Source organism: Rhinatrema bivittatum, chromosome 3 (assembly GCF_901001135.1).
Source record: "Rhinatrema bivittatum chromosome 3, aRhiBiv1.1, whole genome shotgun sequence".
Classification (NCBI taxonomy): domain Eukaryota; kingdom Metazoa; phylum Chordata; class Amphibia; order Gymnophiona; family Rhinatrematidae; genus Rhinatrema; species Rhinatrema bivittatum.
The window spans coordinates 9,722,080-9,748,160 of NC_042617.1; the positions used below are offsets into that span (position 1 = coordinate 9,722,080).

At 48.5% G+C, this 26,081-nt stretch overlaps 1 protein-coding gene across 3 annotated transcripts in view; it reads right to left on the reverse strand.

Moving 5' to 3' along the window:
- Positions 1–10,269: 10,269 nt before the first annotated feature.
- SLC35B2 (solute carrier family 35 member B2) overlaps positions 10,270–26,081 on the reverse strand; it is a 64,331-nt gene continuing 48,519 nt past the window's right edge. For 2 of the 3 annotated variants that reach the window (XM_029592880.1, XM_029592881.1), the window contains exons 3-4: positions 12,711–12,871; positions 10,270–12,374 (exon numbers count right to left, since the gene is read on the reverse strand). In XM_029592880.1, the coding sequence (XP_029448740.1) occupies positions 11,436–12,374; positions 12,711–12,871 (1,100 nt within the window). In that variant the 3' untranslated portion in view covers positions 10,270–11,435. The remainder of the gene's footprint in view (positions 12,375–12,710; positions 12,872–26,081) is intronic. The other variant, XR_003855306.1, reaches the window with a different exon arrangement.

Sequence of the window (26,081 nt, forward strand, 5' to 3'; positions counted from 1 at the left end):
GGATCACTGGGAGACCTGTGAGGAGCAGGATGTAATAGTGTAAGAGGAGGAGATGAGAGAGAGGAAAGGGTTCTGGTATGGGTGCAGTGACTTTGGTGAAAGATAAGTCGTGCAGCTGAATTTAGGACAGATTGCAGGGAGAGAGATGGATCACTGGGAGACCTGTGAGGAGCAGGATGTAATAGTGTAAGCAGGAGGAGATGAGAGAGAGGAAAGGGTTCTGGTATGGGTGCAGTGACTTTGGTGAAAGATAAGTCATGCAGCTGAATTTAGGACAGATTGCAGGGAGAGAGATGGATCACTGGGAGACCTGTGAGGAGCAGGATGTAATAGTGTAAGAGGAGGAGATGAGAGAGAGGAAAGGGTTCTGGTATGGGTGCAGTGACTTTGGTGAAAGATAAGTCAGTGCAGCTGAATTTAGGACAGATTGCAGGGAGAGAGATGGATCACTGGGAGACCTGTGAGGAGCAGGATGTAATAGTGTAAGAGGAGGAGATGAGAGAGAGGAAAGGGTTCTGGTATGGGTGTAGTGACTTTGGTGAAAGATAAGTCGTGCAGCTGAATTTAGGACAGATTGCAGGGAGAGAGATGGATCACTGGGAGACCTGTGAGGAGCAGGATGTAATAGTGTAAGAGGAGGAGATGAGAGAGAGGAAAGGGTTCTGGTATGGGTGCAGTGACTTTGGTGAAAGATAAGTCGTGCAGCTGAATTTAGGACAGATTGCAGGGAGAGAGATGGATCACTGGGAGACCTGTGAGGAGCAGGATGTAATAGTGTAAGAGGAGGAGATGAGAGAGAGGAAAGGGTTCTGGTATGGGTGCAGTGACTTTGGTGAAAGATAAGTCGTGCAGCTGAATTTAGGACAGATTGCAGGGAGAGAGATGGATCACTGGGAGACCTGTGAGGAGCAGGATGTAATAGTGTAAGCAGGAGGAGATGAGAGAGTGGAAAGGGTTCTGGCAGTCTGTTCAGAGAGAAAGGGATGGATTTTGGTGATGTTATAATGAAAGAAACGGCACATTTTAGCAGAGTTTTGGATATGCGTAGAGATGAATCAAAGAGGACTCCTAGGTTACGGACTGAGGGGACTGAGAGGATGACCGTGTTATCCACAAAAATAAAGGAGGAAAGATAAGGAGCTCTGTTATGGTCGTGAGTTTAAGGTTACAGTGGGACATCCGGGCAGCAAAGTCAGACAAGCAGGCTGAGATCTGGGACTGGATTCCTGATCAAAAAACAAACTTTGAAATGTTTGTATGCTAATGCCAGAAGTCTAAGAAGTAAGATGGGAGAATTAGAATGTATAGCAGTAAATGATGACATAGACTTAATTGGCATCTCAGAGACATGGTGGAAGGAGGATAACCAATGGGACAGTGCTATACCGAGGAACAAATTATATCGCAATGACAGAGAGGAGCAGTCGGGAGGAGGTGTGGCGCTTTATGTCCGGGATGGCATAGAGTCCAACAGGATAAACATCCTGCATGAGACTAAATACAAAATTGAATCTTTATGGGTAGAAATCCCTTGTGTATCAGGGAAGACTACAGTGATAGGGGTATACTACCGTCCACCTGGTCAAGATGGTGAGATGGACAGTGAAATGCTAAGAGAAATTAGGGAAGCTAACCAAATTGGTAGTGCAGTAATAATGGGAGACTTCAATTACCCCAATATAGACTGGGTAAATGTATCATCGGGTCACGCTAGAGAGATAACGTTCCTGGATGGAATAAATGATAGCTTTATGGAGCAATTGGTTCAGGAACCGACGAGAGAGGGAGCAATTTTAGATCTAATTCTCAGTGGAGCACAGGACTTGGTGAGAGAGGTAACGGTGGTGGGGCCACTTGGCAATAGTGATCATAATATGATCAAATTTGATTTAATGACTGGAAAAGGAACAGTGTGCAAATCCAAGGCTCTCGTGCTAAACTTTCAAAAGGGAAACTTTGATAAAATGAGAAAAATTGTTAGAAAAAAACTGAAAGGAGCAGCTACAAAAGTAAAAAATGTCCAAGAGGCGTGGTCATTGTTAAAAAATACCATTCTAGAAGCACAGTCCAGATGTATTCCACACATTAAGAAAGGTGGAAAGAAGGCAAAACGATTACCGGCATGGCTAAAAGGGGAGGTGAAAGAAGCTATTTTAGCCAAAAGATCTTCATTCAAAAATTGGAAGAAGGATCCAACAGAAGAAAATAGGATAAAGCATAAACATTGGCAAGTTAAATGTAAGACATTGATAAGACAGGCTAAGAGAGAATTTGAAAAGAAGTTGGCTGTAGAGGCAAAAACTCACAGTAAAAACATTTTTAAATATATCCGAAGCAGAAAGCCTGTGAGGGAGTCAGTTGGACCGTTAGATGATCGAGGGGTTAAAGGGGCACTTAGAGAAGATAAGGCCATCGCGGAAAGATTAAATGATTTCTTTGCTTCGGTGTTTACTGAAGAGGATGTTGGGGAGGTACCCGTAATGGAGAAGGTTTTCATGGGTAATGATTCAGATGGACTGAATCAAATCACGGTGAACCTAGAAGATGTGGTAGGCCTGATTGACAAACTGAAGAGTAGTAAATCACCTGGACCGGATGGTATACACCCCAGAGTTCTGAAGGAACTAAAAAATGAAATTTCAGACCTATTAGTAAAAATTTGTAACTTATCATTAAAATCATTCATTGTACCTGAAGACTGGAGGATAGCAAATGTAACCCCAATATTTAAAAAGGGCTCCAGGGGCGATCCGGGAAACTACAGACCGGTTAGCCTGACTTCAGTGCCAGGAAAAATAGTGGAAAGTGTTCTAAACCTCAAAATCACAGAACATATAGAAAGACATGGTTTAATGGAACAAAGTCAGCATGGCTTTACCCAGGGCAAGTCTTGCCTCACAAATCTGCTTCACTTTTTTGAAGGAGTTAATAAACATGTGGATAAAGGTGAACCGGTAGATATAGTATACTTGGATTTTCAGAAGGCGTTTGACAAAGTTCCTCATGAGAGGCTTCTAGGAAAAGTAAAAAGTCATGGGATAGGTGGCGATGTCCTTTCGTGGATTGCAAACTGGCTAAAAGACAGGAAACAGAGAGTAGGATTAAATGGGCAATTTTCTCAGTGGAAGGGAGTGGACAGTGGAGTGCCTCAGGGATCTGTATTGGGACCCTTACTGTTCAATATATTTATAAATGATCTGGAAAGAAATACAACGAGTGAGATAATCAAATTTGCAGATGACACAAAATTGTGCAGAGTAGTTAAATCACAAGCAGATTGTGATAAATTGCAGGAAGACCTTGTGAGACTGGAAAATTGGGCATCCAAATGGCAGATGAAATTTAATGTGGATAAGTGCAAGGTGATGCATATAGGGAAAAATAACCCATGCTATAATTACACGATGTTGGGTTCCATATTAGGTGCTACAACCCAAGAAAGATCTGGGTGTCATAGTGGATAACACATTGAAATCGTCGGTTCAGTGTGCTGCGGCAGTCAAAAAAGCAAACAGAATGTTGGGAATTATTAGAAAAGGAATGATGAATAAAACGGAAAATGTCATAATGCCTCTGTTTCGCTCCATGGTGAGACCGCACCTTGAATACTGTGTACAATTCTGGTCGCCGCATCTCAAAAAAGATATAATTGCGATGGAGAAGGTACAGAGAAGGGCTACCAAAATGATAAGGGGAATGGAACAACTCCCCTATGAGGAAAGACTAAAGAGGTTAGGACTTTTCAGCTTGGAGAAGAGACGACTGAGGGGGGATATGATAGAGGTGTTTAAAATCATGAGAGGTCTAGAACGGGTAGATGTGAATCGGTTATTTATTCTTTCGGATAGTAGAAGGACTAGGGGACACTCCATGAAGTTAGCATGGGGCACATTTAAAACTAATCGGAGAAAGTTCTTTTTTACTCAACGCACAATTAAACTCTGGAATTTGTTGCCAGAGAATGTGGTTCGTGCAGTTAGTATAGCTGTGTTTAAAAAAGGATTGGATAAGTTCTTGGAGGAGAAGTCCATTACCTGCTATTAAGTTCACTTAGAGAATAGCCACTGCCATTAGCAATGGTAACATGGAATAGACTTAGTTTTTGGGTACTTGCCAGGTTCTTATGGCCTGGATTGGCCACTGTTGGAAACAGGATGCTGGGCTTGATGGACCCTTGGTCTGACCCAGTATGGCATGTTCTTATGTTCTTATGAAATTTCTAGTGTAAAGAGGTAGATCCGGGAATCATGAACATAAAGATGGTATTGAAAGACATGAAAAGAAATCAGAGCACCAAGGGAATTAGTATACAGGGAGAAGAGAAGAGGGCCCAGGAAGAGCCCTGAGACGCACCAGCTGATAGTGGGATGCCAGGAGAGGAGGATCCACCAGAGGAAACACTAAAAGTGCGATGGGAGAGGTAAGAAGAGAACCAAGACAGGACAGAGACCCGAAATCCAAGAGAGGACAGAGTATCAAGGAGTAGGTGGTGATCAACAGTGTCAAAAGCCACAGATAGGTCAAGGAGGATAAGGACTGAGTAAAGGCCTTTGGCGTCAGCCATAAAAGGATAATTGGAGACTTTGGCAAGGGCTGTTTTGGTTGAATGTAGAGGGTGAAAACCAGACCGGAGTGGATCAAGAGTGGCTTGAGATGCAAGAAAGTCAAAATAGTGGCAGTGAACAGCACATTTGAACAATTTAGAGGCAAAAGGGAGGAAGGAGATGGGATGATAGTCGGTAGGACATGTAGGGTCCAGTGAGGGATTTTTGAGGATTGGTATGATCATAGCATGGTTGAAGGCAGCAGGAATAGTAGCAGTGGAGAGTGATAGATTGAGGATGTGACATGGGAATGTAAATCTCTCTTCTAATTCGATTTTAAATCTTCTTGTTGACCTTCAAAGCTCTAATCTGCAGTATCTGAAGAATCAATCAGAGATATCTCCAGAGCACTTAGGTGAAAAGATGAGACTTCTTTTTCCAGCTTCTGGTGTTAAAAAAGGTAAAACATCAAAGTTGCCGAAGTGTGCTTCTCTCTATATAATATCCCCCCCCCCCCCCCCCCCCCATAGACTCTGATTCCAAGATGCTCATGTCACCACTAACTTCATTTTAGGAACAAAATTAAGACACGGCTGGCTTGCTTGGCTTGTAATCTTAGTGAGTATCTGTATTTCAGGTTATTATTTGATGATATTTAGCTTCTCCACATCAGGCTAACATTTAGTGGATACAATATTAGATTAAATTATTTGAACCTGAGCTGCTATACATAGGACTTGTTTTAAGAAAATATAACTTGGTTTTGACTGTACTGCTTAGGATGGTTTATAATTGTCAGGTGTGGTGTCATAGTTCATTTATGAATCATGGATATTGTCTGTCTATTGCTCTTAACTCTGTAATTGGATTTTTATTGTTTGCATGTAAACTGCTTTGGTTTATAAATGATAAAATAGTATAAATGCAAATAAATACAGAAATAAATGTAAAAATTGGCTGCCAAGAAAGTTTCCTGAATCTGATATACTTTTGTGCTTTGCTCACCTTTTTTTTTTTTTTTTTTTAGCAGATTTTCTAAGATTTTTCTCTCCATCTTCAAATGGTCCCTGTGCTATGGCAGGAAAACATAGCTCAAAGATGGAGTAAGACGTCTACTGAATCAAAGAGAAAAAGTGAGAAAGAACAAGTGATGAAACAGACCCAAGAGAGACACTGGGAGCGGGACCACAGAGACGAAGACGGACAGGAGAGAAGACCAAAATGAAAGACCAGATGAAGAATGTAAGCGAGAAATAAGAGAGGGATCAAATCAATTTACCAAGAATGAAATAAGACATGAAACAGAAGGACCAAAAGAAGACACCAATAATGACACCGAGAGGACTAAAGTGAAAAAGATTTAGACACACACCGAGGGCCAAAGAGAAAAATGGGATGCACATCAGGAGAAGAGCCAAAGAGAGACATGAGATACACGCCAGATGAGAAGCCAAAGAGAGAAATGAGAGGCACGCCAGAAGAGAAGCCAAAGAGAGAAATGAGATGCACGCCAAGAGAAGAGCCAAAGAGAGAAGTGAGATACACGCCAAGAGAGAAGCCAAAGAGAGAAATGAGAGGCACCCCAGGAAAGAAGACGAAGAGAGAAATAAGAGGCATGCCAAGAGAGAAGCCAAAGAGAGAAATGAGAGGCACGCCAGGAGAGAAGCCAAAGAGAGAAATGAGATGCACGCCAAGAGAAGAGCCAAAGAGAGAAGTGAGATACACGCCAAGAGAGAAGCCAAAGAGAGAAATGAGAGGCACGCCAGGAAAGAAGACGAAGAGAGAAATGAGAGGCATACGAAGAGAGAAATGAGAGGCATGCCAAGAGAGAAGCCAAAGAGAGAAATGAGATGCAAGCCAGGAGAGAAGCCAAAGAGAGAAATGAGAGGCACGCCAGGAGAGAAGCCAAAGAGAGAAGTGAGATGCACGCCAAGAGAAGAGCCAAAGAGAGAAGTGAGATGTACGCCAGGAGAGAAGCCAAAGAGAGAAATGAGATGCACGCCAGAAGCCAAAGAGAGAAATGAGAGGCACGCCAGGAGAGAAGCCAAAGAGAGAAATGAGAGGCACGGCAGGAGAGAAGCCAAAAGAGAGAAATAAGATGCACGGCAGGAGAGAAGCCAAAGAGAGACATGAGATACACGCCAGATGAGAAGCCAAAGAGAGAAATGAGAGGCACGCCAGGAGAGAAGCCAAAGAAAGAAATGAGATGCACGCCAAGAGAAGAGCCAAAGAGAGAATTGAGATGCACGTGAAGAGAGAAGCCAAAGAGAGAAATGAGATGTACATCAGAAGAGGAGCCAAAGAGAGAAATAAGACGCATGCCAAGAGAGAAGCCAAAGAGAGAAATGAGATACACGCCAAGAGAGAAGCCAAAGAGAGAAATGAGAGGCACGCCAGGAGAGAAGCCAAAGAGAGAAATGAGAGGCACGCCAGGAGAGAAGCCAAAGAGGGAAATGAGAGGCACGCCAAGAGAGAAGCCAAAGAGAGAAATGAGAGGCACGCCAGGAGAGAAGCCAAAGAGAGAAATGAGAGGCACGCCAGGAGAGAAGCCAAAGAGAGAAATGAGAGGCACGCCAGGAGAGAAGTCAAAGAGAGAAATGAGATATGCACTGATGGTTACTTTTAAACAGGAATGCAGGTGAATGTGTTCATGACACTGTGATTTTTCAGATGTATGTATATGCGTGCATGCTATGAAATAGCCTGGCCATGCACACATGTATGTTAAATTTTAAATGGGTGAATGCCTGTGCGCACTAATCCCGTTTCTACCACATAAGTGGGAGTTTTATTTATTTTTTTTTTTTAAAAAGGATGCGTGCTGACACCATTGCCATTAAAACCAGTTTGTTCAGTTAAGGGACAGGTCTTCCAAATCTCCCTCTCCCTTCCCCCCGATAGCCCTGACCTTTAAAACCCCGCTGATCTGCCTAGATATTTTTGTTTTATCTCTTACACGTCATTCATAGCAGAAGTAAAGTTACGAGGCAGTATTTATGTGCAAATTTCAGGTTAAAATCCTGGAATGCCCCGCGCTGACTGACCACGCCCACATCCCGCCTCTTTTCATTTGAGTGCGCGTATCCGGGTGGCTTTTCAAACCCACCCGGCATGCACGAGCTCAACATATTCACGCATCCCCTAACTGATGCGCTCGTCAGGCTCTTAAAGTTCATCTGTAAGATTCGAAGAGAGAAACGAGATCCACGCTAAGAGAAAAAAAAAAAGATATACACGGAGAAAGGGACTGAGGAGGAAAAAAATCAAGCACACACCAAGAGAGAAATGAGCCCCAAAGAGAGAGAGAGGGGCAGTGAAGGTACAGAGGGCATCCTACACGGTCGTTAAGATCTTCACAGAGAGGACTGCCAGATAGTCCTCCCACAAGACTAGCCTGTCTTTTGGAAAGCAGAGACTGCACTTCTACATTCTCAACTCTGCTGCCTGAGGCAATGGTGCAATCAGATCGTTTCCAACATCCATCAGGCTTATTTCTAAGCCAATATCCGTCAGTCCTTATTAGGACAGACTTTGTTGGGCAGGATCTTTGTGTCAGGTGATGCAAGTGTGTCTTTGCAACGTTGTTTGTTATTTTAATTATGTTGGTTACATTTTGTACATTGCTTGGGGCCAGGCACGTAAGCAATTAATACATTTTAATACAGATAAAGACACCCTGGGAACTAGAGTTGAGGAAAGTTACATAGGAAGGTGCAGGAAAGAGGAAGTAGAGGGACCTGGGCAGGACAATATTTAGAGCTTTTTTTTGGGGGGGGGGGGGGGAACGGACGACCAGCAATGTCTTCTTACTCTTTTGGGGCCACCAACCACACCATGAGCCTTCGTTTCCAACTTCTCAGGATTTTTCCATTTTCTATCCCTCCCAACTCTTCAGTCCAGTCAGGGCCCTAAATCCACCAACCAGGCACCGCCGCGGCACAACGGCGGGGACTCCCTCCCTCCACATCCTCCCGAACAGAAAATCTGCCCCAGGAATCAGAACACCGAGCTACGCCAACAGGATGGGCCTGCACGTCATCGTTATTGCACGCGAGGTCCAAGATTCTGGGTGAGCTCACAAAGCACCCACCCTTCTGAGGAGGAGGTCTCTAAAAACGTGATGCACATTTCTGAGAGGGCTCTGCTATTACACCAGGATCAGGTATAGGCTTGTGCTACGTTTTCTAACCCAGGATCCATCAGAAGTTCCAGATTTTCGGCTCCTGAATCTCCGCTATAAACCAGTGACTGTGTAGGAGGGCTGAGTGTTCCTGCAGTGCTTCCGTGTTATCCTGTACCCCTAGTGACTGTGCAAGGGCCCAGCGCCCCTGTGGCCCTGGTGTTGAGTGCTGACCTGCTTTAAAGCCCAGCTGAACATAATGGTCCCACATCCCCGCCTAAAGAAACAGAAGCAAATGCAGAAAGGCTGCACATCCCTTTATTTAGATAAATCAAATAATCAGTAAAAGAAACAAAGGTCTCCAAAAGAGTGCAAATGGAGGAGGTGGTAGAGGTGAGAAGGCCGACGCGCGACGTCCGTGCGGTCACACACCACTTGCACTGCTGGGCTGTGCTGAAACATGGCAGGGAGAGAGGCCACGGGGAGACAGCCACTGTTATTTCTCTGCCGTGAGACTTCATCCAGCCTGTGCCCCTCTCTCCTGCGCATGCACCAGTGCTCCCACTGGCACAGCAAGCCAGGAAATAAGGCCAGAGGGCGGAGCTCACCTGAATTATGTAACAGACAAATAGGGGGAGCACTGCACTGCAAGAGACACACGGGAATGAACAGCTGTGCTTTTCTGAGCCATAAAAAAAAAAACCTCCCAGAAGGCTCCAGACAACACCACTAAGCTGTGGACACTGAGAAGTGTAGCGCAGAGAGTAAAAGAGAAATGGATTCTGTGCAGAGAGTCAACCTGCAAACTGCAATGTCCCCACAGCCAGCACCATTGCTTATAGCGCATCCTACTGGGAGAGGCTGCGACAGCAGATGCCATAACTTCCTCCACAGAGCATTTGTGCACCATTCCCTACAGCGCCTCCTGCTGGGAGAGGCTGGGACTGCAGGACCTGTGATCTCCCCCCACACCCAACAGTCCTGCACCATTCCCTACAGCACCTCCTGCTGGGAGAGGCTGGGACTGCAGGGCCTGTGAGCTCCCCACACCCAACAGTCCTGCACCATTCCCTACAGCACCTCCTGCTGGGAGAGGCTGGGACTACAGGACCTGTGATCTCCCCCCACACCCAACAGTCCTGCACCATTCCCTACAGGGCCTCCTGCTGGGAGAGGCTGGGACTGCAGGACCTATGAGCTCCCCCACACCCAACAGTCCTGCACCATTCCCTACAGCGCCTCCTGCTGGGAGAGGCTGGGACTGCAGGACCTGTGAGCTCCCTCACACCATTCCCTACAGCGCCTCCTGCTGGGAGAGGCTGGGACTGCAGGGCCTGTGAGCTCCCTCACACCATTCCCTACAGCGCCTCCTGCTGGGAGAGGCTGGGACTGCAGGACCTGTGAGCTCCCCCACACCCAACAGTCCTGCACCATTCCCTACAGCGCCTCCTGCTGGGAGAGGCTGAGACTGCAGGGCCTGTGAGCTCCCCACACCCAACAGTCCTGCACCATTCCCTACAGCGCCTCCTGCTGGGAGAGGCTGGGACTGCAGGACCTGTGAGCTCCCTCACACCATTCCCTACAGCGCCTCCTGCTGGGAGAGGCTGGGACTGCAGGGCCTGTGAGCTCCCTCACACCATTCCCTACAGCGCCTCCTGCTGGGAGAGGCTGGGACTGCAGGGCCTGTGAGCTCCCTCACACCATTCCCTACAGCGCCTCCTGCTGGGAGAGGATGGGACAGCAGATGCCATAACTTCCTCCACAGAGCATTTGTGCACCATTCTTTACAGTACCACCTGCTGGGAGAGGCTGGGACTGCAGGATCTGTGAGCTCCCCCACACCCCCAACAGTCCTGCACCATTCCCTATAGCGCCTCCTGCTGGGAGAGGCTGGGACTGCAGGACCTGTGAGCTCCCCACATCCAACAGTCCTGCACCATTCCCTACAGCACCTCCTGCTGGGAGAGGCTGGGACTGCAGGACCTGTGAGCTCCCCCACACCCAACAGTCCTGCACCATTCCCTACAGCTCCCCCTGCTGGGAGAGACTGGGACTGCAGGACCTGTGATCTCCCCCACACCCAACAGTCCTGTACCATTCCCTACAGCGCCTCCTGCTGGGAGAGGCTGGGACTGCAGGACCTGTGATCTCCCCCCACACCCAACAGTCCTGCACCATTCCCTACAGCTCCCCCTGCTGGTAGAGGCTGGGACTGCAGGACCTGTGAGCTCCCCCACACCCATGCCCTACAGCGCCTCCTGCTGGGAGAGGCTGGGACTGCAGGACCTGTGAGCTCCCCCACACCCAACAGTCCTGCACCATTCCCTACAGCGCCTCCTGCTGGGAAAGGCTGGGACTGCAGGACCTGTGATCTCCCCCACACCCAACAGTCCTGCACCATTCCCTACAGCGCCTCCTGCTGGGAAAGGCTGGGACTGTACAAGCTGTGTGATCCCCTCAGTCAGTTTATACAACACTTGCTCTTTAAAAATGTTTAAATAAATCTTTTTAAGTGAAAAGAGCTGACAAATGAGCACCAGAAGGCGTGAAGGCAGGCAATGCGTCTCATACACAGAGAGATGCTTTCCTTATAATTGGGGCAGATGTTCCTCCTGATCTATCCTTTATGACCCATTAAGGCAGAGCAAAACCCAATGCACCAAAACCTTCCCCTTCATATGTCCCCTTCCCCCTGATTTCACTAAAAGGTTTTTCTAAAAAATATTCTCTTTGAGTCAAGTAGAGTCCATATAAAAGGAGTTCGGGCCACGTTAGACCTTCTGCACCGTCACCTCGCTGAGCATTGCCTTCCTGCTGCGCTTCTTCACGCGGCTGCGAGCGTAAACGCGCAAGAAGAGCGCCAGGAAGACCACGGCCACGCCCAGCTCGCCCACCAGACTGACAGCGTGGCCATAGATGAGGCAGGAGAGGAGAATGGCGAAGGCCTGCCGCAGCGTCATGATGATGGTGAAGACTGCTGCGCCAAACTGGTTGATGGTGTAGAAGATGAAGAGCTGGCCAAAGGCAGAGCAAACCGAGAGCAGCGCGGCGTGGAGCGCGAACTCCGGGTGGCGGGCCATGAAATGTATCGACTCCAGCAGCGCTCCCTGCTCCAGCAGAGAGCCCATGGTGAAAAGGCAGGAGAAGAGGTTCACCCCGAACATCATCTGCACAGAAGACATCTTGTACTTGAAGAGCGAGTCCTGCCAGTTGGAGGTGAAGCTGTCGAAGACAATGTAGCCGGCCAAGATGACCACCCCGGAGAAGGTGGTAACGCTGGAAGGGTGCTTCTGAGTGCCGCTCGACAGCAAGAACATGCTGACTCCTACAGATATGAGCACGGCCGTCAGGTACTCCCAATACTCGTAGGTCTTGTGGGACACAAGCTTTCCCATAAGCATGACGGGGATGACCTTGGAAGCCTTGGCCAGCACTTGTGTGGGGAAGCTGATGTATTTGAGGGCCTCATACTGGCACCAGCTGCTGAGGATATTGGAGAGAGAGGCGAAGGAATACTTGTACATGGGGGCGCCGTGACGTGGCTGCTTGATCAGCGCACAGTAGAGTCCTGCCACCGTGAATGCCAAGATGCGGTTCATGAACACCAGGAACTGCGAGTCCTTGAACTTCTCGCCAGGGTTGGCGCCCATGGCGCCATACGTCCTTGTCATCACTCGCTCCTGAAGGACACCCCACGTCAGGTATGAGGCCTACCAAGCACAAGGGAGAGGCAACAGTAAGAGTCAATCTGCGATCAAGTATACAATGCTGGGACCACCACAGAGCTAGTATAGGTACCCAGATATCCCCCATCCCTCTGACTAGAATCGAAGGCGGCCCATCCTCTCTCAGATGGCCACAGCAAACATCAAACTCTGGTCTGACATCATCCGTGGACAACTTACTGTTTTTCACGCATCCCTCATGGATGGCAGATCACTATGTTGACAGTGCCTACGTGCGCCTTTGGCTACAGGCCAGCACTTCAGCAAATCCATATCCCTATGCAAGTTGTACAGCTCCTGCCCCACGCCTCGTTTTCCTACCTGTAAGCCAGCAGCACAGAAGAGCAACTTGAGGAGCTGCCTGGCTGTGGAAGAGTCTGTTGCCTCATTTCGGGAAGACGACGAGGCATCTTCAGTTTGCAGAGCCTTCAACTCACTGCCAAACACACAGGATTTCACCAAGGGGAAGCAGATCCCACGGCCTGCAGAGAGATACAGGAATGTAAAGACCAGCCTATCTCCCATCCAGTAAGGTCACCAGGAGTCAGGACCTCCCTTAGAATTGTGGGATACATAGTCCTGCCTTCTCAATGCCCAGTACAGAACTACAAATCCCACAATACTTGGAGAACAAGAACTAACCACCCAGGACTGGCTCACAGTATGGCTATGTAAAGGCTGGAGGAACAGGGAGAACCCTGTGACCTTCACAGTGACACCCCTCACCCTGGGAAAGAGTTAAACAGGATTCTTCTCACAAGCCTTCCCCATCCCTCCTAACAACACTCAGCCAAGCTGCCTGACACAGTACAGTTCCAGTCCCTCTGCCGGCCACCAGCTGCTAAGACTGTCCAGCCACGGGTCAGGAGGCCTTCCTAATAATCACACCTGCAACACAGATTATTCCGTCTTTATTATGAGCCATAAATCCAGCTTGAGGACGAGACAGCAGCACAGGACACCCATAGTGTGAATACAGCATGAACAGCTGAAAAATGCAGAGGAAAAGATGGCAGTTGTGTGAAGGTAACGTGAGGAGACCCTTCAGGGGAGGAAGCTGCTAGTGCTGTGCACAGCCTCGAGGGAGCCCCTGCTTTAATTTCCAGACCCAGCTTCGGGTGACTGGGCTGCCGGAGAGGCTAAGTTGGCAGGGTTCACAATCCCAGGAGAGAGGGAATCCCAGCAATTCCTCAACAATGACACTGTCAGACCAAACCTGGTGGTTTTACTGACGGTGACTCCAAAATGAGAACCATGCTGCGATGGCCAAGATCTAGAGAGAGAATGGCGAGAAAACAGAAACTGGGGAAAATCCACGAGTAGCTATAAATAAAAGCTCATGATTGGGAGAGAGAGGCTCTGATTAAACAGGAAGTAAAAGAGGAAGAACCTGCCAGGCAATAAAAAGAGATGATAAATACATGGTTACACACACTCTAATCATCATACACCCTTATCCTGTCATCCAACTCCAGTTCTACAGACCCTGCTCATCACCCATCCCCTGCTACTCACACCCTATCCTGTCACCCAACTCTACGTATACACATAGAGATCTCCAAATTCCAAATATACACACACAACCACGTCACTAAACTCCAGTTATACACACCCTGATCATCACCAAACTCCAGTTATACACACCCTGATCATCACCCATCCCCTGCTACTCACACCCTACCATGGCACCAAACTCCAATTATACACACCCTGATCATCACCCATCCCCTGCTACTCACACCCTACCACGTCACCAAACTCCAATTATACACACCCTGATCATCACCAAACTCCAGTTATACACACCCTGATCACCCATCCCCTGCTTCTCACACCCTACCACGTCACCAAACTCCAATTATACACACCCTGCTCATCACCCATCCCCTGCTACTCACACCCTACTACGTCACCAAACTCCAATTATACACACCCTGATCATCACCAAACTCCAGTTATACACACCCTGATCATCACCCATCCCCTGCTTCTCACACCCTACCACATCACCAAACTCCAGTTCTACACACCCTGCTCATCACCCATCCCCTGTACTCACACCCTATCCTGTCACCCAACTCTACGTATACACACAGAGATCTCCAAATTCTAAATATACACATGTCACCAAACTCCAGTTATACACACCCTGATCATCACCAAACTCCAGTTATACACACCCTGCTCATCACTCATCCCCTGCTACTCACACCCTATTCTGACACCCAACTCTATGTATACACACAGAGATCTCCAAATTCCATATATACACACTCTGATCATCATCAAACTCCGGTCATACACACCCTGCCCAGTCACCCAACTCCAGTTATAAACTCACTGAGCACCACCCATCCCCTGCTACTCACACCCTACCCCGTCACTCAGCTTTGGTTATACACACCCTGATCATCACCAAACTCCGGTTATAAACAAACTGATCATAACCCATCCCCTGCTACTCACACCGTGCACGGTCACCCAGCTTTGATTATACACATTCTGATCATCACCAAACTCTGGTTATATACACACCCTGCCCAGTCACCCAGCTCCAGTTATAAATACACTGATCACACACCCATCCCCTGCTACTCACACCCTGATCATCACCAAACTCTGGTTATTCACATCCTGCCACATCACCCAACTCCAATTATAAACACATTGATCACCACTCATCCCCTGCTACTCACACCCTTCCCTGTCACACAACTCCAGTTATATACACCCATCTCCCTAGCACTCACATCCTGTCACATCACCCAACCGGTTATATACACCCTGCACCGTCACCAAACTTCAGTTATACACATCCTGACCATCACTCTGTCACCCAGCATTGGTTATACATACCCTGATCATCACCAGACTCCGGTTATACACACCCTGGCCCTTCATGCAACTCCAGTTATAAACACACTGATCACAACCTATCCCCTGCTACTCACACCATGCCCTATTGTTAAATCCAGTTATATGCACCCTGATCATCACCAAACTCCAGTTATACACACCCTGCCCCGTCACCCAACTCTGGGTATACACACCCTGCCAGTCACTTAACTCCAGTAATACACACCCATCTCCTGACACTCACACCCTGCCACATCACCCAACCTATTATACAATACCCTGCACCGTCACCAAACTTTGATTATACACACTATCACCCATCTCCTGATACTCACATCCTGCCCTGACATCCAACTCTGTTTATACACACCCTGATCATCACCAAACTCCGGTTATAAACACACTGATCATAACCCATCCCCTGCTACTCACACCCTTTCCCGTCACCCAACTCCCGGTTATACCCATCCTGTCCCATCATCCAATTCTGGGTATACATACCCTGCCCCATCACCCAACCAGTTATAAACAAACAGGTCACAACCCACCCCCTGCTACTCACACCATGCACTGTCACCCAGCTTTGATTATACACATCCTGATCATCACCAAACTCTGGTTATACACCCTGCCCAGTCACCCAACTCCAATTATAAATATACTGATCACACCCATCCCCTGCTACTCACACCCTGCCCTGACACCCAACTCCGGTTATACACACCTTGATCATCACCAAACTCCGGTCATACACACCCTGCCCAGACACCCAACTCCAGTTATAAATACACTGATCACCACCCATCCCCTGCTACTCACACCCTGCCCTGTCACACAACTCCAATTATATCTACCCATCCCTTAGGACTCACACCCTACCACATCACCCAACCGGTTATACACACCCTGCACTGTCACCAAACATCAGTTATACACACTATCACACATCTCGTGATACTCACACCTTGCCCCGAGATCCAACTCCTGGTTATACCCAACCTGATCCATCATCCAATTCTGGCTATACACATCCTGCCCCATCACCCAATTCCAGTTATACACACCCTGATCATCACCCATCCCCTGGTACTCACACCTTGATCATCATCCATCCCCTGGTACTCACACCCTGACCATCACCCATCCCCTGGTACTCACACCCTGACTATCACCCATCCCCTGCTACTCACACTGTCCTGTCACCCAAATTCTGGTTATACCCATCCTGATCCTTCATCCAATTCCAGTTATACACACCCTGATCATCACCAAACTCCAGTTATAAACACACTGATCACCACCCATCCCCTGCTATTCAAACCCTGCCTAATTACCCAATCAGTTATACACAACCTTCACCATCACCAAATTTAGGTTATACACACCCTATCATTCATCCCCTGCTACTCACACCCTGCCCCGTCACCCTGTTTCGGTTATACCCAACTTTCCCCAACACCCAATTCCACTTATACACACCTTGATCATCACCCATCCCCTGCTACTCACATCCTGACTATCAACCATCCCCTGCTTCTCACACCCTATCAACCATCACCTGGTATTCATATCCTGCACTGTCACCCAACTCCAGTTATACACACTCTTCCCTATTACCCATCCCCTGGTACTCACACCCTGCCGTTTATGTATACCCTGCTCCATCACCGAATTCCAGTTATACACACCTGACCATAGTCCAATTCTTGCTATACACACCCTGCCTCATAGTTCAACTATGGCTATACACACCTGATTCAGAAACTGGCCCATCCACTGATATACAAACTTTGCCCTATTGCCCATCCCCTAGTACAAATAGCCTTCCCTATTGCCCAGAGGAAAATTGTTTCTTATCTGCTAATTTTCATTCCTGTAGTACCACGGATCAGTCCAGACCGCTGGGTTATGCCTTCCTTCCAGCAGATGGAGACAGAGAAAAACTTGAAAGGCACCCCCTCTTAGACTGATGTGCCACCTGCGATCCCTTCAGTATAATCAATACCATAGCAGAATGAAGTAAATTTAAGAACCAATGGCTAGACCAAAAACCAGCTCAACAGTAAACTTTGAAACTATGCACATGGAAGGAGTACTGTTTTGGATATCTCAGATATCATCTTTCTCTTCAATATACTCTGCAGAAAAAAAACATCTGTCAATGAAAAGGACAAAATATATATACTGAGCGGACTCTCCAGACCAAAAAACCCCGGGCGGGCATCTGGACTGATCCATGGTACTATAGGAACGAAAATTAGCAGGTAAGAACCAATTTTCCTTTCCCTGTACGTACCCGGATCAGTCCAGACCGCTGGGATATACCCAAGCTGCCTTACATGGGGTGGGACCTGGAGAATCACACTCGAAGAACACTGCTGCCAAAACAGTCGACATCCGGGGTCCGGATGTCCAAACAGTAATGCTTAGTAGAAGTGTGTAGAGACTTCCAAGTAGCCACTCTGCAAATCTCTTGCGGCGAGACAAACTCTCTGCCCAAGATGCTGCCTGAGATCTGATCGAATGAGCTTTTAGACCATCCAGCACTGCCCGTCCGTGACATATATATATATGCCGAAGCTATAGCTTCCTTCAACCATTGGGCAATGGTAACTTTGGATGCCTTATGTCCTTTCTTAGGACCGCTCCCATAAGACAAAAAGATGGTCAGAAAACCTAAAATCATTAGTCACCTGCAAATATCGAAGGAGAACCCGGACATCCAATTTCTGCAAGTCGCGAGCCTGAGGGGAATCACGATCCAAATCTGGAAAGGCTGGCAACTCCACTGACTGAAAACCCAACATGACCTTTGATAGAAAGGAGGGTACCTTTCTAAGGGACACCCTGGAATCGAAAATCCATAGAAAAGGTTCCCTAAAGCCACTAGGAAAACCGCCTTGAGCGTTAGGTCTTTTAAAGCGGCCCATTTGAGAGGCTCAAAGGGAAGGCCGCACAACCCTCGGAGAACCAGATTCAGACTCCAAGAAGGACACATTGGTCGAACTGGGGGTTCAAATGCTTAGCACCCTTCAGAAATCGCGCCACGTCAGGATGGGCTGAAAGGGATGCCCTGTCAATCTTTCCCCTTAAACAGCCCAGAGCCGCTACCTGAACCCGGAGAGAACTGTACGCCAACCCTTTTTTCAACCCTTCTTGTAAGAAGGCAAGAATATGAACAATGGTGGGGAAAACAATGGTGAGGAAACATCCAACTCGCTACACCATGAATCGAAAACCTTCCAGACCTGAACATATGTGAGCGAAGTTGATGTCTTTCGTGCCCGTAGGAGGGTGAAAATGACTGAATCAGGATAACCCTTCTTCCTCAATTGCTTCTTTTCATAAGCCAGGCCCCTAGACAAAAGTGAGCTGCCTGCTCGAAAAATACTGGACCTTGCCGAAGAAGATTTGGAAGATGATTGAGACGAAAGGGGCTGTCCACCGCCAAGTTGATCAGATCTGCGAACCATGGCCTCTGTGGCCATTCCGGGGCTATGAGTGTGACCGACCCCGGGTGGGTCTCTATTCTTCTTAAGACCTTGTCCACCAACGGCCAAGGAGGAAAAACGTAGAGCAGAATGTCGTGGGGCCACGGAAGAACCAGAGCATCCACTCCTTCTGCCCCGTAATCCCTTCTGCGACTGAAAAAACGAGCCGCCTTCAAGTTCCGCCGAGTCGCCATCAAGTTCAGGCAGGGCACGCCCCACCAACAAGTTAAGAGCTGCATCACTTCCTCGGATAGCTCCCACTCTCTGGGGTCTAACTGTTGTTGGCTGAGAAAATCTGCCTGAACGTTGTCTACCCTGGCTATATGTGAAGCCGCCAATCGGGAGAGATTGTGTTCCACACAGACCATCAGCTTGTCTGCCTCCCCAGCCACTGGACGACTTCTTGTTCCCCCTTGGTGATTGATGTATGCCAGTCGTTGCATTGTAGGACACAATTTGCACCGACTGTTGCCAGACAAGAGGGAGTAAGCTGCGCAGCGCCAGGCATACTGCTCTTGTTTCCAAGCAATTTATGGACCACTTCGCCTCCTGACGTGTCCATTGACCTTGCGCTGACCGCGATTGGCAAACTACGCCCCAACTGGAGAGGCTGGCATCCGTCGTTACAATTACCCACTGGGGCTCCTCCAGGTCCACCCCACGCCGTAAGTGCTTGGGGGCCCAACCACCACCTGAGACTGTTTCTGGCAGAATCCATGAGCAGTAAGGGTAACTGGAACTCTTCTGACTTGGGATCCCAGCGGGAAAACAACGCCCTCTGCAAAGGTCTCATATGAGCAAAGGCTCAGGGAACTAACTCCAGAGTAGACGCCATAAAACCAAGAACCTACAAGTAGCCCCATACCTTGGGCATCGGTAGGGCCAACAGCCGCTGAATCTGAGACATCAGCTTGTCTATCCGCTCCTGCAGGAGGAAAACTTTGCCGACAGCAGTGTCGAATTGGGCTTCCAAGAAATCCAGCACCTGGGATGGGACCAAATGGCTCTTGGAGAAATTGACGACCCATCCGAGAGAGTGAAGACGCTGCAAGACCGAGCGAACTTCTATCTTGCAAAGCTCCTCTAACTTCACCTGAATGAGCCAATCGTCCAAGTAAGAATGAACCAAGATCCCTTCCATTATGAGAGCCGCCACCACTACAACTATCACCTTGGAGAAGAAGCGGGGAGCTGTCGCCAATCTGAACGGAATTGATAATGCTCGCCCAAGACCATAAACCGCAGAAACCTCTGATGATGTTCGCAGATCCCTATGTGAAGATAAGCCTCATTCAGATCCAACGAGGCCAAAAATTCGCCTTTGCGGACGGCCGCAATGACTGACTGCAGAGTTTCCATGCGAAAGCGGGGCACCCGAAGCGCCCTGTTCATTTTCTTCAGGTGCAATATCGGGCGGAAGGAGACCTCCTTCTTGGGAACCACGAAATATATGGGAGTACCTGCCGGTCCTGCGCTCGGCCGGTGGAACTGGAACAATGGCTACCAGGGATTTCAATCGACACAGGGTTTGATTTACCACCTGTTGTTTTGCCCGGGACCCGCATGGAGACACCAAAAACAGGTCTTGCAACGGGCAAGCAAAATCTAAAGTGTAACCGTGTTCTATGATGCTTAGAACCCACTGATCCGAAGTAATCTTTGAAAAACAGAGAGAGACGGCCTCCTATTTCTGGAACGGAGGAGTAGGTCGGCGCACCTTTATTGGGAAGACTTGTTGCCGGAAAATCCTTGGGAGACCCCATCGTGGGGGACCTTTGGCCGCGAAAGGAATAAGCCCAAGCCTGGGACCTTGCCGACGGCTGCCAGGGAGCGAAGGAAGGGGCTCTGCCTGACGAAAATGGCGCTGCCCCTGAAAACGGGAATGAGATGAACCGAAGGTCCTAGAAGGCCTAGGCTTATTCTCCGGAAGCTTGTACACTTTATTGTCCCCTAGGGACTTGAGATGTTCTAGATCATCTCCAAATAAAAATTTTCCTTTGAACGGAAGAGCCCCCAACTGAGACTTGGAAGAGACGTCAGCGGACCAATTGCGGAGCCATAGAAGCCTCCTGGCTGACACCGCGGATACCATCATGCACGAGGAAGTACGGAGGAGATCATACAACGTGTCTGCGGTATATGCAACTGCCGCCTCCACACGCTCCGCCTTCGCCGGGGGAAGATCCTGAGCAGTGAGAAACTGTTGCACCCATCTCAGGGTTGCCCGCTGCATGAGACTACTGCAGACAGCTGCTCTGACGCCAAACGCCGACACCTCAAAAATCCACTTAAGAAGGACCTCAAGCTTCCTATCCTGGAGATCCTTAAGCTCAGCCGCTCCTGACACTGTAATTGTTGTGCGCTTGGTGATGGCCAAAACGGCTGCGTCCAACTTAGGGACTTTGAGAAGATCCAATGACTCCTCTGGTAGCGGATAAAGCTTCTCCATAGCTCGTCTGACCCGCAGACTGGCCTCCGGCATGTCCCAAATCCCAAATCCCAACTCTGGCTATACACATCCTGTCCGCTGCCTATCTACCAGTACCTATCCCATTACCCAACCTTGGTTTTACACACCTTGCCTGTCGCCCGTCTCTGGTTATATATACTCTGCCACACAACAACCCACTTACAACTTTGTAAACAACTCATATAACCCAAAAACAATGTACTGGTATATACCGTATTTTCCGGCGTATAAGACGAGTTTTTAACCCCTGAAAATCTTCTCAAAAGTCGGGGGTCATCTTATACGCCGGGGGTCGTCTTAGAGGGCGAATAATTACCGTATTTTTCGCTCCATAAGACGTACTTTTTTCCCCAAAAGTGGGGGGAAAAATGTCTGCGTCTTATGGAACGAATATAAAAAAAAAATAAAAATCTACCAAACCCCCCCACCCTCCTGACCCCCCAGACCTGCCAAATTAATTCATTACAACTCCCCACCCTCCTGACCCCCCCAAGACCTGCCAAAAGTCCCTGGTGGTCCAGCGGGGGTCTAGGAGCGGTCCGGGAGCGATCTCCTGGACTTGGGCCATCGGCTGCCAGTAGTCAAAATGGCGCCGACGGCCCTTTGCCCTTAGTATGTCACTGGGGTCGACCAATGGCAGCGGTAGCTCCTGTGACATAGTAAGGGCAAAGGGCCGTCGGCTGCCAGTAATCAAAATGGCGCCGAAGGCCCTTTGCCCTTACTATGTCACAGGGGCTACCGCTGCCATTGGTCGACCCCAGTGACATACTAAGGGCAAAGGGCCGTCGGCGCCATTTTGATTGCTGGCAGCCGACGGCCCAAGTCCAGGAGATCGCTCCTGGACCGCTCCTGGACCCCCGCTGGACCACCAGGGACTTTTGGCAGATCTTGTGGAGGGGTCAGGAGGGTGGGGGGTTGTATTTAATTAATTTGGCAGGTCTTGGAGGGGTCAGGAGGGTGGGGGTTGTATTTAATTAATTTGGCAGGTCTTGGGGGGGGTCAGGAGGGTGGGGGAAGCTGAGGGATTAGTTTTAAAGGGTCGGGTGGGTTTTTTGTTTATCGGCTCGGGCGCAGCCGATAAAAAAAAAAATCCGATCGGGCCGGACGAAAAAAAACACACGATGTGAATCGGAACCGGAATCAGAACCGATTCTGGTTCCGATTCACATCTCTATTACCGGTACCTGCTTCTCTGCCTCTCAGATCTCGCACATGCGCGTCTGCGCCGCTTCACTGCAGTCCTCAGGAGCGAGATCTGAGAGGCAGAGCAGGAGGTACCGGGAATAGGATACAAGGGTGGACCAGAGGGTTGCGTTACCGCTCCGATAGTCTTGGAGACAGGGAGGGCTGGGCAGGCAGGGAGAGCTGACCAATCCAAGCAGGATTTGTATACAACAACCAGCCAATCGCCGGTAAGGTGCATCGCTTGCCGTGATTGGCTGGTTGTTGTATACTGGGTACCACATACAGTATGGTTATTAGTGACACAGAAGGGTAGTCTTATACGGCGAGCATATTCCAAACTCTATATTTTAACTGGAAAAGTTGGGGGTCGTCTTATACGCCAGAAAATACGGTACTATAAAGCACCCTATCACCGACAAAACTTTTGTTGGACCCTCCAATCTCGAGTAAGCATTTATACATCCAACTCGATTGTGATAAGGGGTCTCATTACTTTAATTATAAACCACATATATCTTTTTGTTTAAATTTTTGAATTATGAATCTTTCTTAAAAACAGTCTCAACAAAATTGATGCGACAAATCTCTCAGTCGCAACAGAGTTGGATGTATAAATGCTTACTCGAGATTGGAGGGTCCAACAAAAGTTTTGTTGGTGATAGGGTGCTTTATAGTATATACCAGTACATTGGTTTTGGGTTATATATACTCTGCCCCACTGACAAATCTGGCTATATATTCCTGCCCTGACAACAACTCAGGAAATATAAACCCTGCCCCATTGCCCACCACCTGGTACACACACTCTGCCCCATCACCCAAGACTGGTTATACACTCCCTACATTTCACCTTCCCACACCCTGTTCTTACCCCATCTCTTGTGTAAACATGCCTTCTCATCACGTCCCCATTCCTATGTATACAGACCCTCCAGATTATAGCCCTATATATTGCCCTCCCCATCTTTGGACATACACACTCTACCTTGTCATGTCATCATACCTAGCTCTCTCCCATCTCTGCATATGCATACCCTGTCTCGTCACATATCCACCTACTGCTCTCATCTGTCTCTGGGTACATAAACCCTACCTCATCACATATCCACCTACTGCTCTCATCTGTCTCTGGGTACATAAACCCTACCTCATCACATATCCACACCCCCCTCTCTCCTGTTTCTGGATATATACACCCTGCCTGGTCACATATCCACACCTGCTCTCGCATGTTTCTGGATATATACACCCTGCCTGGTCACATATCCACACCTGCTCTCGCATGTTTCTGGATATATACACCCTGCCTGGTCACATATCCACACCTGCTCTCGCATGTTTCTGGATATATACACCCTGCCTGGTCACATATCCACCTACTGCTCTCATCTGTCTCTGGGTACATAAACCCTACCTCATCACATATCCACACCCCCCTCTCTCCTGTTTCTGGATATATACACCCTGCCTGGTAACATATCCACACCTGCTCTCGCATGTTTCTGGATGTATACACCCTGCCTGGTCACATATCCACAACTGCTCTCGCATGTTTCTGGATATATACACCCTGCCTGGTCACATATCCACACCTGCTCTCGCCTGTTTCTGGATATATACACCCTGCCTGGTCACATATCCACACCTGCTCTCGCATGTTTCTGGATGTATACACCCTGCCTGGTCACATATCCACACCTGCTCTCGCATGTTTCTGGATGTATACACCCTGCCTGGTCACATATCCACAACTGCTCTCGCATGTTTCTGGATATATACACCCTGCCTGGTCACATATCCACACCTGCTCTCGCCTGTTTCTGGATATACATAACCTGCCTGGTCACATTATCCACACCTGCTCTCGCCTGTTTCTGGATATATACACCCTGCCTGGTCACATATCCACACCTGCTCTCGCCTGTTTCTGGATATATATAACCTGCCTGGTCACATATCCACACCTGCTCTCGCATGTTTCTGGATATATACACCATACCTGGTCACATATCCACACCTGCTCTCGCCTGTTTCTGGATATATACACCCTGCCTGGTCACATATCCACACCTGCTCTCGCCTGTTTCTGGATATATACACCCTGCCTGGTCACATATCCACACCTGCTCTCATCTGTCTCTGTATATATACAGCCTGCTGGTACCACACCCACACCCTGCTCTTGCCTGTCTCTGGATATTACACCCTGCCTGGTCACATATCCACACCTGCTCTCATCTGTCTCTGGATATATCAACCATACTTGGTCAGTTACCCACACCCTGCTCTCACCTGCCTCTGGTTATATACACCCTGCTGGTCACATATCCACACCTGCTCTCGCCTGTTTCTGGATATATACTTCCTGCCTGGTCACATATCCACACCCTGCTCTCACCTGCCTCTGGATATATCCACCCTGCTGGTACCACACCCACACCCTGCTCTCGCCTGTCTCTGGATATATACACCCTGCCTGGTCACATATCCACACCTGCTCTCATCTGTCTCTGGATATATACAACCTGCCTGGTCACTTACCCACACCCTGCTCTCGCCTGTTTCTGGATATACACACCCTGCCTGGTCACTTACTCACACCATGCTCTCGCCTGTTTCTGGATATATACACCCTGCCTGGTCACATATCCACACCCTGCTCTCGCCTGTTTCTGGATATATACACCCTGCCTGGTCACATATCCACACCCTGCTCTCGCCTGTTTCTGGATATATACACCCTGCCTGGTCACATATACACCCTGCACTCGCCTGTTTCTGGATATATACACCCTGCCTGGTCACATATCCACACCCTGCTCTCGCCTGTTTCTGGATATATACACCCTGCCTGGTCACTTAACCATACCCAGCTCTCGCCTGTTTCTGGATATATACACCCTGCCTGGTCACATATACACCCTGCACTCGCCTGTTTCTGGATATATACACCCTGCACTCGCCTGTTTCTGGATATATACACCCTGCCTGGTCACATATACACCCTGCACTCGCCTGTTTCTAGATATATAAGCCCTGCCTGGTCACATATCCACACCCTGCTTTCATCTGTCTCTAGATATATTCACCCTACCTGATCACTTACCCACACCCTGCTCTCAATTGTTTCTAGATATATACACCCTACCTGGTCACTTACCATACCCAGCTCTCGTCTGTTTCTGGATATATACACCCTGCCTGGTCACATATCCACACCCTGCTCTAGCCTGTTTCTAGATATATACGCCCTACCTGGTCACATATTTACACCCTGCTCTCGCATGTTTCTAAATATATACGCCCTGCCTGGTCACATATCCACACCCTGTTCTCGCCTGTTTCTGGATATATACACCCTGCCTGGTCACATATCCACACCCTGTTCTCGCCTGTTTCTGGATATATACACCCTGCCTGGTCACATATCCACACCCTGCTCTCGCCTATTTCTAGATATATACATCCTACCTGGTCACATATCCACACCCTGCTCTTGCATGTTTCTAAATATATACGCCCTGCCTGGTCACATATCCACACCCTGCTCTCGCATGTTTTTAGATATATACACCCTGCCTGGTCATATATCCACACCCTGTTCTCGCCTGTTTCTGGATTTATACACCCTGCTCTCGCCTGTTTCTAGATATATACGCCCTGCCTGGTCACATATCCACACCCTGCTCT